The sequence below is a fragment of the Arachis hypogaea genome, chromosome 10 (assembly GCF_003086295.3).
Source record: "Arachis hypogaea cultivar Tifrunner chromosome 10, arahy.Tifrunner.gnm2.J5K5, whole genome shotgun sequence".
Taxonomy (NCBI): domain Eukaryota; kingdom Viridiplantae; phylum Streptophyta; class Magnoliopsida; order Fabales; family Fabaceae; genus Arachis; species Arachis hypogaea.
The window spans coordinates 76,443,560-76,460,672 of NC_092045.1; the positions used below are offsets into that span (position 1 = coordinate 76,443,560).

General features: G+C 39.1%; 1 protein-coding gene across 1 annotated transcript in view; it reads right to left on the reverse strand.

The window, feature by feature from the left end:
- Window positions 1-5,810, reverse strand: part of LOC112718266 (uncharacterized) — a 77,416-nt gene extending 71,606 nt beyond the window's left edge. The window contains exons 1-3 of the mRNA XM_025770090.2: window positions 5,772-5,810; window positions 5,273-5,377; window positions 3,972-4,227 (exon numbers count right to left, since the gene is read on the reverse strand). Of these exons, the coding sequence (XP_025625875.1) occupies window positions 3,972-4,227; window positions 5,273-5,377; window positions 5,772-5,810 (400 nt within the window). The remainder of the gene's footprint in view (window positions 1-3,971; window positions 4,228-5,272; window positions 5,378-5,771) is intronic.
- Window positions 5,811-17,113: the final 11,303 nt, after the last annotated feature.

Sequence of the window (17,113 nt, forward strand, 5' to 3'; positions counted from 1 at the left end):
AAGGAGTGTGCCTTTTCACCTTCTCCTAGAGGATATACGAAGGAGAGTGCCTTTCTAAATCAAAGGAGTGTGCCTTTCCACCTTGCAACTAGAGAAGAATGTGTGGAAAACAATACGAAGGAGAGTGCCTTTTCACCTTTCCCACATCTGCATCACGACAAGAGAGGAAACTTCCGTCCTCAACTTGCCATATCGACCATTTCGGCCACACACAGTCATTCCCAAATCTCATCATTTATCATCATCATTTCCTTACATTCATTCTTTATAGCCATAACAACATGTATTCATTTAGCTTTCACATCATTCTCTTATAATTCATCACGTTTACTCTTTCTGGGTCCCGACCAAACCATTTATCAAAATCTTCCCAACCTCTTTAATATCGAATAATCTTAAAATCAACCCAACTCTAACATTAAATCAATCACATCACACGAAGATTAAACTTTAAATTCTCGAACCTATGACTATCACTAAGACATCCTCGACACTATATTTTCTTTTCTGTTTTTAATATAACAAATGAACTCAAAATTGCACAAATTTTATGTTCAGGCATTTATCTTGAAATAAGCTTTCTAACAAACCAAAGATCATAATTTTTTGATTTCTCTAGCCTCAGAAATAAAGGAAAACTATGACTGCTCTGCAGTGCATAAAACCAGAAAAACAGCAGCAGCATGTGATATTCAAAATTCAATATAAAATCCAAGTTAAATCCAATGACTTTAAAAATTAATGTAGTTAAACTTTACTCATCAAGGTTTCTTTCTCAATTGGTTTTGACTTAATACCATTTTTAATGAAGAAGTTACATTACCTGAAAGTTAAGTAAAAATGAGTCAAAATCTGTTTTAGAAACCAACAAGCTTAGTACCTTTCAATTTGAATAACTTTTATTAAAAAACTCAAATTAAGCTAAATTTTGCTTTGGGAACTCCTAGCTCATCCAGGAACAAGTGTGTCTTAGTTGCAACCCAATTGCTATTCAATTCTAAGAGTTACAGGCATTGGAAGTTGGTGCATAACCTGCTGAAATTTGTTTCTTTTCAGTTTTGACCACCAATATTCAAAAATTCACAACTCCCAATCCTCAACTCTTAAAATTCTGAAGTTTTAGAAAATAAAGCAAATTAATCAAATTTTATAACGAAATTGGTTTTGCTCCAAAACTCAACTCATAGAAGTCACAGCAAGACAAACAAGTTGCTGCCCTGTCTGACCTTTTCTGCTATTGGACAGATTTAACTTTTAAAAATTTGCCATAAATTGTATATTTAACAAAAAGGTCTCAAATTTTTCTGTTTAGTTCCTTATATTCCCAATTTTAGCCCAAACTTAGTTTCATGCAATTCTGATCATTACATAATTAGTTACAGCATATGCAATACCACCACAACACAACTCTACATTCTTATTAACAAACACCAATCCTAATCCATCATAAATAAATATAAGAGCACACCATTAATAACTTTCACACCTCATAATTCTAATATATATCTATCAACAAATCTATTCCAACAACATTACAAGGCTAATCATTAAATACAACAAACAATTCAACTTATCCTATGGTTCTTCTAACTACGTTTTCACAACACCGTAAATATTAAACGTCTGAAACATAAACCATACCATGGCCGATCACTTAATTAACCCAAGGCAGCCTCTCAACACAAAATCATAGCCCCTCCAAGCTCAATCAAACAGCCCCAAAGCAAGCCTTGTCACCAGCAAAGCTCCAAGTAATCCAAATTCAAGTCCAATGCATAAACACCCTCTTAAACTACACCTAATACACATATATATGTTCCAATTCAGTTTTCCATTATAAATACAAGATTGAGCTAGGGTTAGGGTGTCCTTACCATACCATATGTTCAATAGCTTGAGCCCATAAGTCCCGGAAGCTAACTTGAGCCTAAAACACCAAATTATACAAAATCTCAACACCAAAGCCCAATAAATTCAGAACTGGAAATAGGAAAATTGAGGAAGAAAACGTGGTTTTCTTACCTTTTAATGCTATGGGTTTTGTAGAGCTCGATGCCGCGGATGCGTAGCCACAAACGGTGCGACGATCGGAGCTCGGAGCGAGAAGTTATGTGAATTTGAATGAAATCAAGGGTTTTGGAATCTTCAACATGTTTTTCCCCATTTAGGTTGCTGCCCAGCGTGTTCTGCATGCTGAATAGAATGAAATGAGCTTTAGCTCATTATATATAGTGAGTTGGTTGGGCCCACGGGCCCAGTTCGGGTCCAGTTTGACCAGTTCGGCCCATTCGGCCCAATCTTGGGCCAAATTTTTTGAAATTGGTGTCAAAATTCTCATTTTGATGAGCTCTACCCTATTTTGATATTAGTTTTGCATTTCTAATTTTTCTATTTAAAAATTGATTCGTTGACTAATTATTTACCAATTTCAGCGGGGTTTACATCCTACCCACCTAATTAGGAATTTTGTCCTCAAACTTCAGAGAGAGTTATCTGAAAAGAGGTGTGGGTAGCCCTTCCGCATATCTGACTCATGCTCTAGATATACTCTTTAGTACCAGCCCGACTCCATGCTATCTCCATCCAAGAAACTTCTTTTCTGCGTAAATGCTTGATGCTGGTGTCATAGATCCTAATTGGAGCTATCGGAGGCGTCCGATCTTCTTCCACTTGAACCGTTTCTGGTTCTAGAACATGATTAGGATCGAAAGTGTATTTATGAAGTTGCGATATGTGAAGCACGTCAAACAAGTTCGATAGATGTGGTGGTAAAGCGATCCTACACGCCATTGATCCAATTTCCTTCAGGATTCCTAACAGTCCAATGTAATGGGGATTTAACTTCTTAGTTTTTGATTGCTTACCCGATTCTAGTTTGTTGAAGTGATTTTCAGAAATAGGTATCCTCTTCCTTCCCACTTGATAAGTCTTCTTCTTAGATCTGCCTAATTCTTTTGTCGGCTTCCATAGTGAGAATTCTAATTCAGATTTGCGTAACTTCTTCTCCGTTGCATCGACTGTCAAATTCAGGAACTAAGACATTCGATGTTCTAGTTTTTATCAATACGGTAGTATTTAGGGCTCTGTGAAGCTCCATCTTCTCCTCTAGTCCTCGATAATCTAATACAAAACCGATAATTACTCTTCCTTACTTCCGATGTAGAATCTTCAATGGTTGCAGCATTCCGAATGGCCAGCCTCCCTAATGGCATGATAAACGATAAAAGGTTTCAAAGACTCCCAATACAATAGTAAAAAGTTTTATATATACTAAACTAGTTACTAGGGTTTACAGAAAATGAGTAACTAAGTGCAGTTAGTGCAGAAATCCATGTCCGGGCTCACTTGGTGTGTGTTTGGGCTGAGCTTTGAAGCTTTCACATGCATAGGCTCTTCTTGGAGTTAAACACCAGCTTGGATGCCAGTTTGGGCGTTTAACTCCAGTTCTGGTGCGAGTTCTGGCGTTTTACGCCGAAAAATGGGTCTCTGGTAGGCGTTTGGACGCCACTTTGGGCCGTCAAATCTCGGGCAAATTATAAACTATTATACATTGATGGAAAGCCCAAGATGTCTACTTTCCAATGCAATTGAGAGCGCACTAATTGAGCTTCTGTAGCTCCAGAAAATCTACTTCAAGTGCAGGAGGGTCAGAATCCAACAGCATCTGCAGTTCTTTCTCAGCCTCTGAATCAGATTTTTGCTCAAGTCCCTCAATTTTAGCCAGAAAATACCTGAAATAACAGAAAAACACAAAAAATCATAGTAAAGTCCAAAAATGTGAATTTTTCATAAAAACTAATAAAAATATAATAAAAAATAACTAAGACATGCTAAAAACTACCTAAAAACAATGCTAAAAAGCGTATAAATTATTCGCTCATCATTAATACAATGAAATGAATGAAAAATGAATTGTTTTTGTGATTCAGTCCATGTTATAAAGAGTCTAGTGGCAGAGTATTATTTCTTACATGTTAAACCAAAAGCTGAAGCAGTAGCTGAACCAGCACCAACAATATTAAAAACATCATGCACACCTTGCTGCTCTGCAAGTAGATTTTGTAAGCTATAAAATGTAGCTGTGAACATTCCAAGGCATACTCCTCCAACTATTGAGCCCCGTGTAACCCTAATGAACCGTTTCTCCATAGCATCTTTCATCAAACGATATTGCTCACGTTTGTCTTCTGTACTTCCAAGCTTCAAAGTCACTTCTGCGTCCTTGCTCTAGCAAAACATTAGGAACTTATAAATACCATGACTAAAATTGGATAATAAAGAATAAAACCTCCACCTTCACATACTTGATGACAGAATATTTAATCAACAAAGAAAAGATAAACCATAGCACCATGTTCATGGGTTTTGTTTCTCTGTCTAAAGAAAATGCTAGCAAGGTTTATTTTTGCATTCAGATATTAGCATTCATTCCATCTATTGATTATTGAAGTGGGTTAGGTATTTATCTCCTCAACTTCATAGCAATGCATTAAAAGGAAAACAAGCTTATACAAAAAGTAGAAAAGAGTGAAACTTCACATTAGATGACATGAATAAAGAGGATATATACTATCTATTGTGACAAAATAGAAACATCTTTGCATTCATTTAAGAAAGTAAGTACTCAGTTATTCTTTGTATTGCAATTGCAATTCAACAAATTAAAACAACTCCGGCCTTTTTAGCTTAAGCTCTTGAAAACCTACAAATGGATCAAGTATACCTTTATGCCAGGCTGTTGATGGGATTAGATAATCTTTTGACATCTTTATGGTACACTAATGGATTGGTTTGCACCTTCCTTCTGATGTTACTAGTTACCCAAGAAAATAAATCTCATCAAGCAAGAAGGATTGAGCAAAAACTCTTAACATTTTTTGGATTATGAATAAACAATATCAAAGATAAATTTCAAGTACATTTAACTCTAAATAGTTTCTTACCATGTTATGGAAGGTAGCTTAGCGTTATATACAAGTAGTTTTTCAAGGAAAATAAATCCTCTGCATCCACACAAAAAGAAAAAAAGATATTTCTACATCAACACCAAAGTGTTATTCATGACACATCTAACAGTATGCAAAAGAAGATCACTTTCATACACGAAGTTACACGCAATATTGAATTCTATAATGTAAAGAATGAAATCCATGATTGTAGTTTGGATGTTAGCAGTAACACCTGTTCTGTATTCAGCATAAAACACTCTCATAGCCATATGAGGGGGAAAATGAAAAAAAAGGAATCGAGGCCTCTTGTAATCAGAACTTACAACAGAAGCAGCTGCCTCCTTACTACCGCCGTATAACATGCCAGCAAATATTCCAATAACAGTTGTTGTACCCCAGTTAACAGTTCCCGCTAACTTTGCGGAGGCCTGGTAAAGGAAATTAGATAATATCAATGAAACTAATAATTGAATGAACTCAGGATGGTAAAGGCAAACACATTTCATAGTTATCTTCAGGAACCTAGAAGAAAAAGAAATGGGCCCAAATCAATGCTTTTCCCAATTTACTAAATTATTTCCAGTATACCAATACAGATTGACCTAGAGTTGATCAAATACATATTCACTATATTAATATCTTTGTGCAGTGGCAAGGAAACCAGTTCATTTACCAATAGCTTCATATAAACAAGGAAATTCTAGTGAACCCTACTCAATTTTTTTGCCTAATGCTACTATATCAAATGTTACAGCTAGATCAATTTAAGAATAATAATGATATAAACTTGAGGAATAAAGAAAGATGTGAGGAGTTTCGTACAATCGGTGCGGGGGATTCTGCGTCGTCGGTGGCTTCCATGGCGGTAAACGCCGTAAAATGGAAACAGAGTTGTGTACGGAGAAATTAGTTAAATTAGGTAACCGAATCGAAGTGGAAGGAGCTCTAAATTCTCAATTTCTCATCGTCAAATCTGCCCGCATTCTGATCGGTGTCGCCACTGCCAGTCGTGACTCGTGAAAACAACTTCCTTCCTCTTTGTCAGTCGATGTCACCTTTTGTTGTGACACCTGCTTCTTCGCCAGTCCGTTCACCCGAGTTTTTAAAAGAGTATTTAGACGTAAAGATCAATGTGGCTATCTCCAATAAGTACAATTGAAAGACCTTACTTTAGAGTATTTATTAACATTGCAAGCAATATGTCCCCAAAATGGAAATTTACAATAAAAAATAAAACAATATAAACAATATAACACTGCAGAGTATTCATTTAATTACTCAACTAATCAGAGTATAATTACAAATGATTTCTTCATAGTTACTATCTTATATATAGTGTGTACCGCTAATATAAATCTAAATCTCAGCATTAGTAAAATTCAGTTCTAGCTTTCTTTCAATTTTTTCTTTGTTTATCTGCTACCATGAATTATAATCAAGGTTCTGAAAACCAAACCGGTCATCAAACCACTTTAATCACTTGTTCATTGGTTCATTGGTTCAACCGGTCCAATCGATGGTTCAACTGAAAAAACTATTTTAAAATAAAATAATAAATAAATTATAAAGGACCAAAGATGAGAGTACTCCAAAAACTCCTATTAGATGCAATAGCATTCAACATTATCACATATTCTCACACACACATACAAAGCCTTAACTCAAAGAACAACCACAACAAGTGACTTGAAAAGAAAATGTAAACACTGAAACAATCACAAGCATACAGAACATGTGAATATTATTATAGCAAACATAATAATAAAAGAGCTCTTCTAATACGTCTCCAAAAATATCCCAAATCAAGAAAACTACATAATCTAATCCACTTGATTCAAAAAGCTACATATATTAGAAAAATTAAGAATCAACTAAAAGAAAAAGAAAAGGAAGGCTTGGTTGATTCGATTCAATTGCTTGAGATGAAGAATCAAATAGGGTAGAGAAGCTGAGAGTTTAAATGTTAAACCTTAATATTCAAATAACATGACTCTATTATTGTTATTATTACACCCTTCTAATGTCACAAACTCAATATATATTATAGTTCGTTGACACTTGTGTATTCACAACCTGGCCTCATCATTTTGATTCATACCTTAAGTAGAAGAAAAGTCCCAATCAGCTTTCGTTACAATTTTATCCAGAGAGTTGGGGTTTTGGTTCAGAGTTCATGCCAATGATAATGATGAGAGGGATGAATCTGTGAATCAGTCACATAGGCAGGGCAAATTTTAACAAAGTTCATCACAATGATTAACAACAACAAAAAGCACTGAAGGATCACTCAGTAATATAGGCAGTGCAAATTTTAACAAACCTCATCACAATGATTAACAACAACAAAAAGCACTAAAAGAACAGTGAATCAGTAACATAGTCTGTGAAAATTCAAAATTTAAAATTTATCATCAAATACAATCAGTGAGCAAAGCCAATCAATCAAGCACTGACTGAGCATTCTGTTCTGATTCGGTGACTGGGAAGTGGTAGGCAAAATTGTGATTTCTGATAATGGCATTCATGTTCGTTCTCTCCTTGGTAATGGCTGACAAACCCCAATTTGACGGTTTGTTTTGTATTGAATTTAGAGCATCTTGATAGCCTTTTGTCACATTTAGCCTATGAATTAGCATGGTTTTGTTGTCTCTCCCATATTTGTGCTTAAGTGTAAAAACATGCTTTTAAACCTTATTTTGATGAATTCTAGTTTCTCTTTGATTCCATAAGATGCCTTGATGTGTTTGCTAGTAATTTCAGGATTGAAATAGGCTAGGCATGGACCAAAGGAAGCAAGGAAGGAAGCATACAAGTGGAGAGAAGCACAAAAAGCCAAAGAATTGATCCAGGCCAAGCACGCGCACGCGCACAAGGCGCTCGCCCGCACATTGCGAAACAGGACAAGGACGCGCACGCGTACCGTGCGCTCACGCGCCGATGGTGGCACATGACCTCATTAATGTAACACGTGCCTGGCGATTTTGGAAGGTTTTCAGCAACCAACTTTGGCGCCAAAATGCATATGAGAGCCAAGGATTGAAGGGGATTGACACACGTTCACACCCATAGACTAATTAGGGGATCATTAGATAGATAGTTAGTTTTAGAAGTAGTTTCTAGAGAGAGAAGCTCTCACTTCTCTCTAGAATTAGGATTAGGATTAGGTTTAGTTCTTAAGTCTAGGTTTAGATTCATCTTCTTCTACTTCTATCTTCTCAATTCCTTGTAGCTACATTCATCCTTCTCCTATTCTTTTGGTGTAATCTCTTTTATGTTGTTCTTATATTTTGTTGTAGATCTAGTATTGTTCCTTCTACTTTCTTTCAATTCAATTCAAGGTAATTCATAATAATTGTGTTTCTTTTGATTGTTGTTGTTAATTTCTTTCAATAATTGTTGTTAGATTCTCTTCTTGTTGTCAATTTGCTTTGCTTTTCTTTTGTGCCTTCCAAGTGTTTGATGAAATGCTTGGTAGGATTTTAGTGTAGCTTTTGTTCCTCTTGGCTTTGGTTGAGTAATTAGTGACTCTTGAGTTATCTAATCCTTTTGTTGATTGATAATTAGAAGTTGCTAATTGATTTGAATACCTCTAAAGCTAGTCTTTCCTTTAGGAGTTGATTAGGACTTGAGGAATCAAATTGATTCATCCACTTGACTTTCCTCCATGGTTAGAGGTTAACTAAGTGGGAGTAATGGATAATTTGTTATCACAATTGAGGAGGATAACTAGGATAGGACTTCTAGTTCTCATATCTTGCCAAGAGCTTTATTAGTTGTTAGGTTATTTCCCTTGCCATTTATAATTCTTGTCTATAATCTCAAAAACCCCAAAATAACTCACAACCAATAACAAGACACTTTATTGTAAATCCTAGGGAGAACGACCCGAGGTTTAAATACTTCGGTTTATAGATTTTAGGGGTTTGTACTTGTGACAAACAAATTTTTGTATGAAAGGATTATTGCTTGGTTTAGAAACTATACTTTACAACGAGATTTCCTTAGTGAAATTCTAAACCGTCAAAAATCCAATCGTCAAAATGGCGCCGTTGCCGGGGATTTGCAATGGTGTTGTGTTATTGGTTATTGTACGTATGTGAATATTGTGAATAGGTTTACCTTTTGTTTGCTTCTTAATTTTTGTTAGTTTTATTTTGTTCTCTCATTATGAACTCTCACTTTGACTTTGAGTTTGGTTCTAATTGTGTTGTAGGCAATGTGGACTTTAATGGTAACATGTACCAAGGATGGAACCATCAAAGATGGGAGGAGCCTCAAGGAATTGATCACTCCTATTGGCAACAACCTCCGGATACTTATAGGTATAATTTCCACCCTAATGCATGTCAATTTAATGGCTATGATGACTCTTCTTGTGACACTCAACAATCACCATCATATGCCTATGAATCTCATCCTCAACATGAACCTCAACCATACTCACAAGCCTTTCCATATCAAGCACCTTCCTATGATCCATATCCACCATATGACCAATCATTCATGCCATATTCTTATGACCATTATGAGCGAGAACCCTTAGAACCACCACAACCCTATCAAGATTACTCCCAATAACTACCTCAATACACACCATCTCCACAATTTTATCAAGAGGAACCACCTTCCTACCATGAATCCTCTCTCCAAAATAATGAACCTTCCTACTCACCCCAAGCCCCAATAGATGACTCTCTCACATTGCTACTTCAAGGACAAACAGATATGCAAAGGAACACCTTAGAGTTTGTGACTAACTTGACCAAGGTAGTGCATACTTTAGCCTACAAATGTTTGAACACTCAAGGTGCTTCCATAGCCACATATGGAGAATCAATTGAAGAGCAAAGCATGAAGGAGAGATTGGAAACCCCGGTGGGGGATGGGGGATGCTATTTTGTGTCGGAACAATTGGAGGAGCCTATGATCATTGAAGAAAAGGAAGAAGTGGTTGAAGATTTAGGAGATGTTGAAGGTCCATGGGAATGTAGCATCATGGAGCACTCTTCCAAGAAGCTTGAAATGGATGTTGAGGGGGGTGCGCAACCTCCAAGGCATGTCATAGTTGAAGACTTGGAAGAAGCTTATCAAGAAATGGATTCAATCATGGATGAATTCCTATCTACAATGGAATCCTCTCCCATTGGACATGAAGTTGAAACTATAAAAGAGTGTGCACAACCTCCCAAGGATAACGAAAATGGCATGGTATATATTGAAATTGAAGAATATGAAGAGGTTGATCAAGAGATGAACTCATTCATCAATGAATTCCTATCCAAAGTTGAATCACCTCCCATTAAACAAGATGAAGCTCTTGAAGACAACACCAAGCCACGTAACAAAGGGGATGAGGTTGAAATTGAAGAAGCTTGTGAAGAGGTGGAAACAATCAAAGAGGAGCACAAGGAGGTAGATCTTGCATTGTCTAAGTGTGGGGAAGCCTTCTTTCCCAAGTTACCATCCATTACAACATTTAAGTGGGTAAAATCTCTATCTCTAAGCTTTAATTTCTCACTTGAATATGGTTTGATTGAAAATGATGGTCAACTTAGAACCCTTTGTGGAATTAAAAGTAAGAATGAGTTGTGTAGTGGTTGGAAAGTAGGTGTTAAGCTCATTAAGGTCAAGGCCTCAAGGTATAGGGATGATGATGGGACAAAGATCACCTCGTATGGATCTAGAAGGAAGCATTGGTGGAGTAAAGAGAATTCTGTGCGTCCACCACATTTATGTCAACCACCCATCCGACAAAATCATAGAACTCAACTAACGGATGGATGCGAAAATAAGATATGGGATCCCGGTTCGCTATGTGAAGACCAAATATGGGGACTCGTATTTTGGGTAGAACTCTGCCCAAGCTTAATAAAAATGGTTGGAAATTCTGTCAACCTATTGAGGAGCATGGATCCTTGGAGATTCAAGGAGGAGTACAAACATAAGCCACCATGACGACAAGCATCTCAAAATGTCCAACTTAAGGACTTAAACTAAAAGTGCTAGGTGGGAGACACCCCACCATGGTAAACTCTTTCCAATCTTTTACATTTACTTAATAAGTGATTTGAGTTACCATTGTAGGTAGATGTTTCATACAAATTTGTTTGTACAACTTAGTTGTTAGCTTAGTCACATGCATGTTGTGTTTAGTAGTAGATGAATAATATCAAAAATTGTATTTTTGTGAATTGTATGATAGTTGAGTGAATAAGAGTTGTGAACACTAAGGGGAGCATCCAGCAATTTGTTTTCTGATATAAAAAAAAAAGGGGGTGGACGCGCGCGCACCATGTACGCGCACGCGTCCCTGTGTGGATGCACCACGAGCCACACTTCCGAGAGTTGGGCCTCCCTTGGGCACACATTATGCCTTGAGCCCAACACGATCCACGCGGACGCGCACAACGTGCGTGCGTGCTGTTTTTAAGAACATGGACGTTCACGCGGACGCGCATCTGCCGCGCCCGCGCCGAATTGCTGCTGCAATTGATTGAGCCAAACCCCAGAGAGTTGAGCCAATTCGAGGCTAGCTTTAGGCCCCAGGCCCAACTCGATCTGCGCGAGCGCACGCATTGCGCCAGCGCGCCTCATCACAAATCGACAATGTACGTGGACGCGCACTTGCCGCGCGCGCGTCCCCTGCGTGCTGCTACCAATCTAGGCCACGGACCCGAGAGTTGGGCATGCCTCAAGCCCATTTTAAGCCTCAGGCCTAATCTAATGTACGCGTGCGCGCACTGTACGCGCACGCGCCCTTACCTGTTCTACCATCCACGCTAGAGCGCACTGCACGCTCACGCGTGGACCTCCAATTTTTCTCACTGCGCGCGGACGCGTACATGCCGCGTGCGCGCCGGTCTGATAGCGTGACTTCCAGGCCATTCTCCAGAGAGTTAGGCCTGAGCTGGGCCAATTCTAAGCCCCTAGCCCAACTCCATGCACGCGTGCGCGCACTGTACGCGCACGCGTCCCTTCCTATTTTGCTCATCCACGCTCAGGCGCGTTGTACGCTGGTGGACGAAATTGTGATCACATGTTCTAATTATTTTGAGATGAAGGCTTCTAAGGGGCAGCACCTGAATAGGGCACTGTTTATTTTCTTCACAACTCCGTTCAACTAACCAGCAAGTGTACTGGGTCGTCCAAGTAATAAACCTTACGTGAGTAAGGGTCGAATCCACAGAGATTGTTGGTATGAAGCAAGCTATGGTCACCTTGCAAATCTCAGTTAGGCAGATTAAAATAGTTTTATGGGTTTTCGAAAATAGAAATAATGAAAGGGATAAAGATACTTATGCAGATTCATTGGTGGGAATTTCAGATAAGCGGATGGAGATGCTGTAGAGCTCTTGGACGCCTGTTCTCCTACTCCTTCTACTCAATCCTTCTTACTCCTTTCCATGGCAAGCTTTGTATAGGGGTTCACCATCAACTGTGGCTACTTTCATTCCTCACGGGGAAATAACCTGTGCGGCTGTCACTCGCACAGCTAACCAGTCTGGAGGCATCACCCATGGCTGATGGCTACATCCCATCCTCGCAGTGAAAACTATGCTAACGCACTCTGTCACAGTACGGCTAATCACCGGTTGGTTCCCGCTCCTACTGGAATAGAATCCCTCTTTTGCGTCTGTCACTAACGCCCAGCAGGTTAAAGTTTGAAGCACGTCACGGTCATTCATTACCGGAATCCTACTCGGAATACCACAGACAAGGTTAGACTTTCCGGATTCCCAGGATCCTACTCGGAATACCACAGACAAGGTGAGACTTTCCGGATCCTCATAAATGCCGCCATCTATCTAGCTTATACCACGAAGATTCTGTTGGGGAATCTAAGAGATATACATTCAAGCTCTGTTGCATGTAGAACGGAAGTGGTTGTCAATCACTCACATTCATAAGTGAGAATAATAATGAGGGTAATCTGACTCATCACATTCATCATGTTCTTGGGTACGAATGAATATCTTGGAATACGAATAAGAGAGATTTGAATAAAAGAAGATAGAATTTCATTAATACTTGAGGTACAGCAGAGCTCCACACCCTTAATCTATGGTGTGCAGAAACTCCACCGTTGAAAATACATAAGCAAAGAGTTCAGGCATGGCCGAATGGCCAGCCCTCTCTAACGTGATCACAGGATTCAAAATACAATCCAGGATGTCTAATACAATAGATAAATGACCTATATATACTAGACTAGCTACTAGGGTTTACATGAGTAAGTAATTGATGCATAAATCCACTTCCGGGGCCCACTTGGTGTATGTTTGGGCTGAGCTTGATCATTCCACGAGCTAAGGCATTTCTTGGCGTTAAACTTTGAGTTATGACGTGTATTGGGCGTTTAACTCCGGATCCTGACGTTTTTCTGGCGTTTAACTCCAGACAGCAGCGTGTACTTGGCGTTTAACGCCAAGTTACGTCGTCATTCTTCGAATAAAGTATGGACTATTATATATTGCTGGAAAGACCTGGATGTCTACTTTCCAACGCCGTTGAGAGCGCGCCAATTGGAGTTCTGTAGCTCCAGAAAATCCATTTCGAGTGCAGGGAGGTCAGAATCCAACAGCATCAGCAGTCCTTTTGTCAGCCTTCTTCAGAGTTTTGCTCAAATCCCTCAATTTCAGTCAGAATTTACCTGAAATCACAGAAAAACACACAAACTCATAGTAAAGTCCAGAAATGTGAATTTAGCATAAAAACTAATGAAAACATCCCTAAAAGTAGCTTAAACTTACTAAAAACTATGTGAAAACAATGCCAAAAAGCGTATAAATTATCCGCTCATCACAACACCAAACTTAAATTGTTGCTTGTCCCCAAGCAACTGAAAATCAAATAGGATAAAAAGAAGAGAATATACTATAAAGTACAAAATATCAATGAATATTAATTTAATTAGATGAGCGGAGCTTGTAGCTTTTTGCTTCTGAACAGTTTTGGCATCTCACTTTTTCCTTTGAAGTTTAGAGTGATTGGCTTCTCTAGGAACTTAGAATTTCAGATAGTGTTATTGACTTTCCTAGTTAGGCATGTTGATTCTTGAACACAGCTACTTTATGAGTCTTGGCTGTGGCCCTAAGCACTTTGTCTTCCAGTATTACCACCGGATACACAAATGCCACAGACACATAACTGGGTGAACCTTTTCAGATTGTGACTCAGCGTTGCTAAAGTCCCCAGTTAGTGGTGTCCAGAGCTCTTAAGCACACTCTTTAGCTTTGGATCACGACTTTAACCATTCAGTCTCAAGCTTTTCATTTGGACCTTCATGACACAAGCACATGGTTAGGGACAGCTTGATTTAGCCGCTTAGGCCTGGATTTTATTTCCTTGGGCCCTCCTATCCATTAATGCTCAAAGCCTTGGATCTTTGCTAAAATTTTCGCCACTTTTTTTTTTCACTGCTTTTTCTTGCTTCAAGAATCAATTTCATGATGTTTTTCGGATCATCAATAACATTTCTCTTTGTTCATCATTCTTTCAAGAGCCAACAATTTTAACACTCATAGACAACAAGATCAAAAATATGCACTGTTCATTCATTCATTCAGAAAACAAAAATTATTGCCACCACATCAATATAATTAAATTAAATTCACTAATAATTTCGAAAATTATGTATTTCTTGTTCTTTTGAATTAAAACATTTTTCTTTTAAGAGAGGTGAAAGACTAATGGATTTTATTCATAGCTTTAAGGCATGGTTACACACTAATGATCATGAAGTAGAAACACAAAAACATAGATAAACATAACACTTAAAAACCGAAAACAGAAAGAAAATAAAGAACAAGGAATGAATCTACCTCTAGTGGCGTCTTTTTCTTGAAGGACCAATGATGTTCTTCAACCCTTCTATGTCCCTTCCTTGCCTTTGTTGCTCCTCCCTCATAGCTCTTTGATCTTCTCTTATTTCTTGGAGAGTGAGGGCGTGTTCATGGTGTTCCACCCTTAGTTGTTCCACATTATGGCTCAAGTCTTCTAAGGAGGTACTGAGTTGCTCCCAATAGTTGTTGGAAGGAAAGTGCATTCCATGAGGCATTTGTTGATGAACTTCCTCATGTTCTCCTTGGGGGCCGTGAGGAAGTTCCCTTGTTTGCTCTATCCTCTTCTTGGTGATGGGCTTGTCTTCTTCAATGGAGACATCTCCATCTATGATAACTCCGGCTGAATAGCATAGATGGCATATGAGGTGGGGGAAGGCTAGCCGTGCCATGTATGAAGGCTTGTCAGCTATTTTGTAGAGTTCATTGGCTATGACTTCATGAACTTCCACTTCCTCTCCAATCATGATGCTATGAATCATGATGGCCCGATCCACAGTAACTTCAGATCGATTGCTTGTAGGGATGATGGATCTTTGGATGAACTCCAACCATCCTCTAGCTACAGGCTTGAGGTCTAGTCTTCTTAGTTGGACTGGTTTGCCTTTGGAGTCTACTCTCCATTGGGCGCCTTCCACACAAATGTCCATTAGGACTTGGTCCAACCTTTGATTGAAGTTGACCCTCCTTGTGTAGGGGCGTTCATCACCTTGCATCATGGGTAGATGAAACGCCATCCTTACATTTTCCGGACTGAAATCTAAGTATTTCCCCCGAACCATTGTGATATAGTTCTTTGGATTCGGGTTCATACTTTGATCATGGTTCCTAGTGATCCATGCATTAGCATAGAACTCTTGAACCATCAATAATCCGACTTGTTGCATGGGGTTGGTTATGACTTCCCACCCTCTTCTTTGGATCTCATGTCGGATTTCCGGATACTCATTCTTTTTGAGCTTGAAAGGGACCTCGGGGATCACCTTTTTCTTTGCCACAACATCATAGAAGTGGTCTTGGTGGCTTTTGGAGATGAATCTCTCTTTCTCCCATGACTCGGAAGTGGAAGCTTTTGCCTTCCCTTTTCCTTTTCTTGAGGAAACTCCGGTCTTGGGTGCCATTGATGGTGAATGAAAAATAAAAAGCTTAGGCTTTTTACCACACCAAACTTAAAATTTGCTCGTCCTCGAGCAAAAAAGAAAAGAAGAGTAGAAGAAGAAGAAGAGAATTTGAGTAGAGAGGGAGAAGAGGGGTTCGGCTATAGGAGAGAAGAAGGGGTTTGTGTTGTGTGAAAATGAAGAAGAAAGGAGAGGTATTTATAGGGAGAGGGGGGGTTGGGTTTCGGCCATTTTGGGTGGGAAAGGGTGGGAAATTGAATTTGAATGTAATGGAGGTAGGTGGGGTTTATGGGGAAGAGGAGGTTGATGTGAATGGTGCATGGGGTAATTGGGAAAAGAAATTGATGTGATTGGTGAAGGTTTTTGGGAAGGGTGACATTGAAAATGAGATTTGGATTAGGAGAGTGTGAATAGGATTAAAAGAAAAGGTAGGTGGGGATCCTGTGGGGTCCACAGATCCTGAGGTGGGAATCCTGTGGGGTCCACAGGTCCTGAGGTGAGAATCCTGTGGGGTCCACAGGTCCTGAGGTGAAAAGAAATACCATTCCTTCACCCTATAGGTGTGTAAATTGCCTTCATGCACCATTCTGGCATTCAAACGCCCATTGGTGCATGTTCTGGGCGTTAAACGCCCATGTGATGCTTGTTTCTGGCGTTGAACGCCAGTTTCAAGCTTGTTTCTGGCGTTCAGCGCCAGATTGTCCTCTGCGTGCGCATCCTGGCGTTAAACGCCAGGATGTAGCTTGTTTTGGGCGTTCAGCGCCAGGAAGATGCTCTGTTCTGGCGTTGAACGCCCGCCAGATGCATCTTCTGGGCGTTGAACGCCAGCCCGTGCGTCCTCCAGGGTGAAAAATTTTTTTTCTTCTGTTTTTAATTTTTTTGATTTTTTTTCGTGACTCCTCATGATCATGTACCTAATTAAACACAAAAATAACAAAGAAACAAAATAAAATAAAATTAGATAAATAAAATTGGGTTGCCTCCCAACAAGCGCTTCTTTAATGTCAATAGCTTGACAGTGGCTCTCATGGAGCCACAAGGTGATCAGGTCAATGTTGTCTAGTCCCAACACCAAACTTAGAGTTTGGATATGGGGTTTGAACACCAAACTTAGAGTTTGGTTGTGGCTTCACAACACCAAACTTAGAGTTTGACTGTGTGGGTTCTTCTTGACCTTGAACTGAGAGAAACTCTTCATGCTTACTCT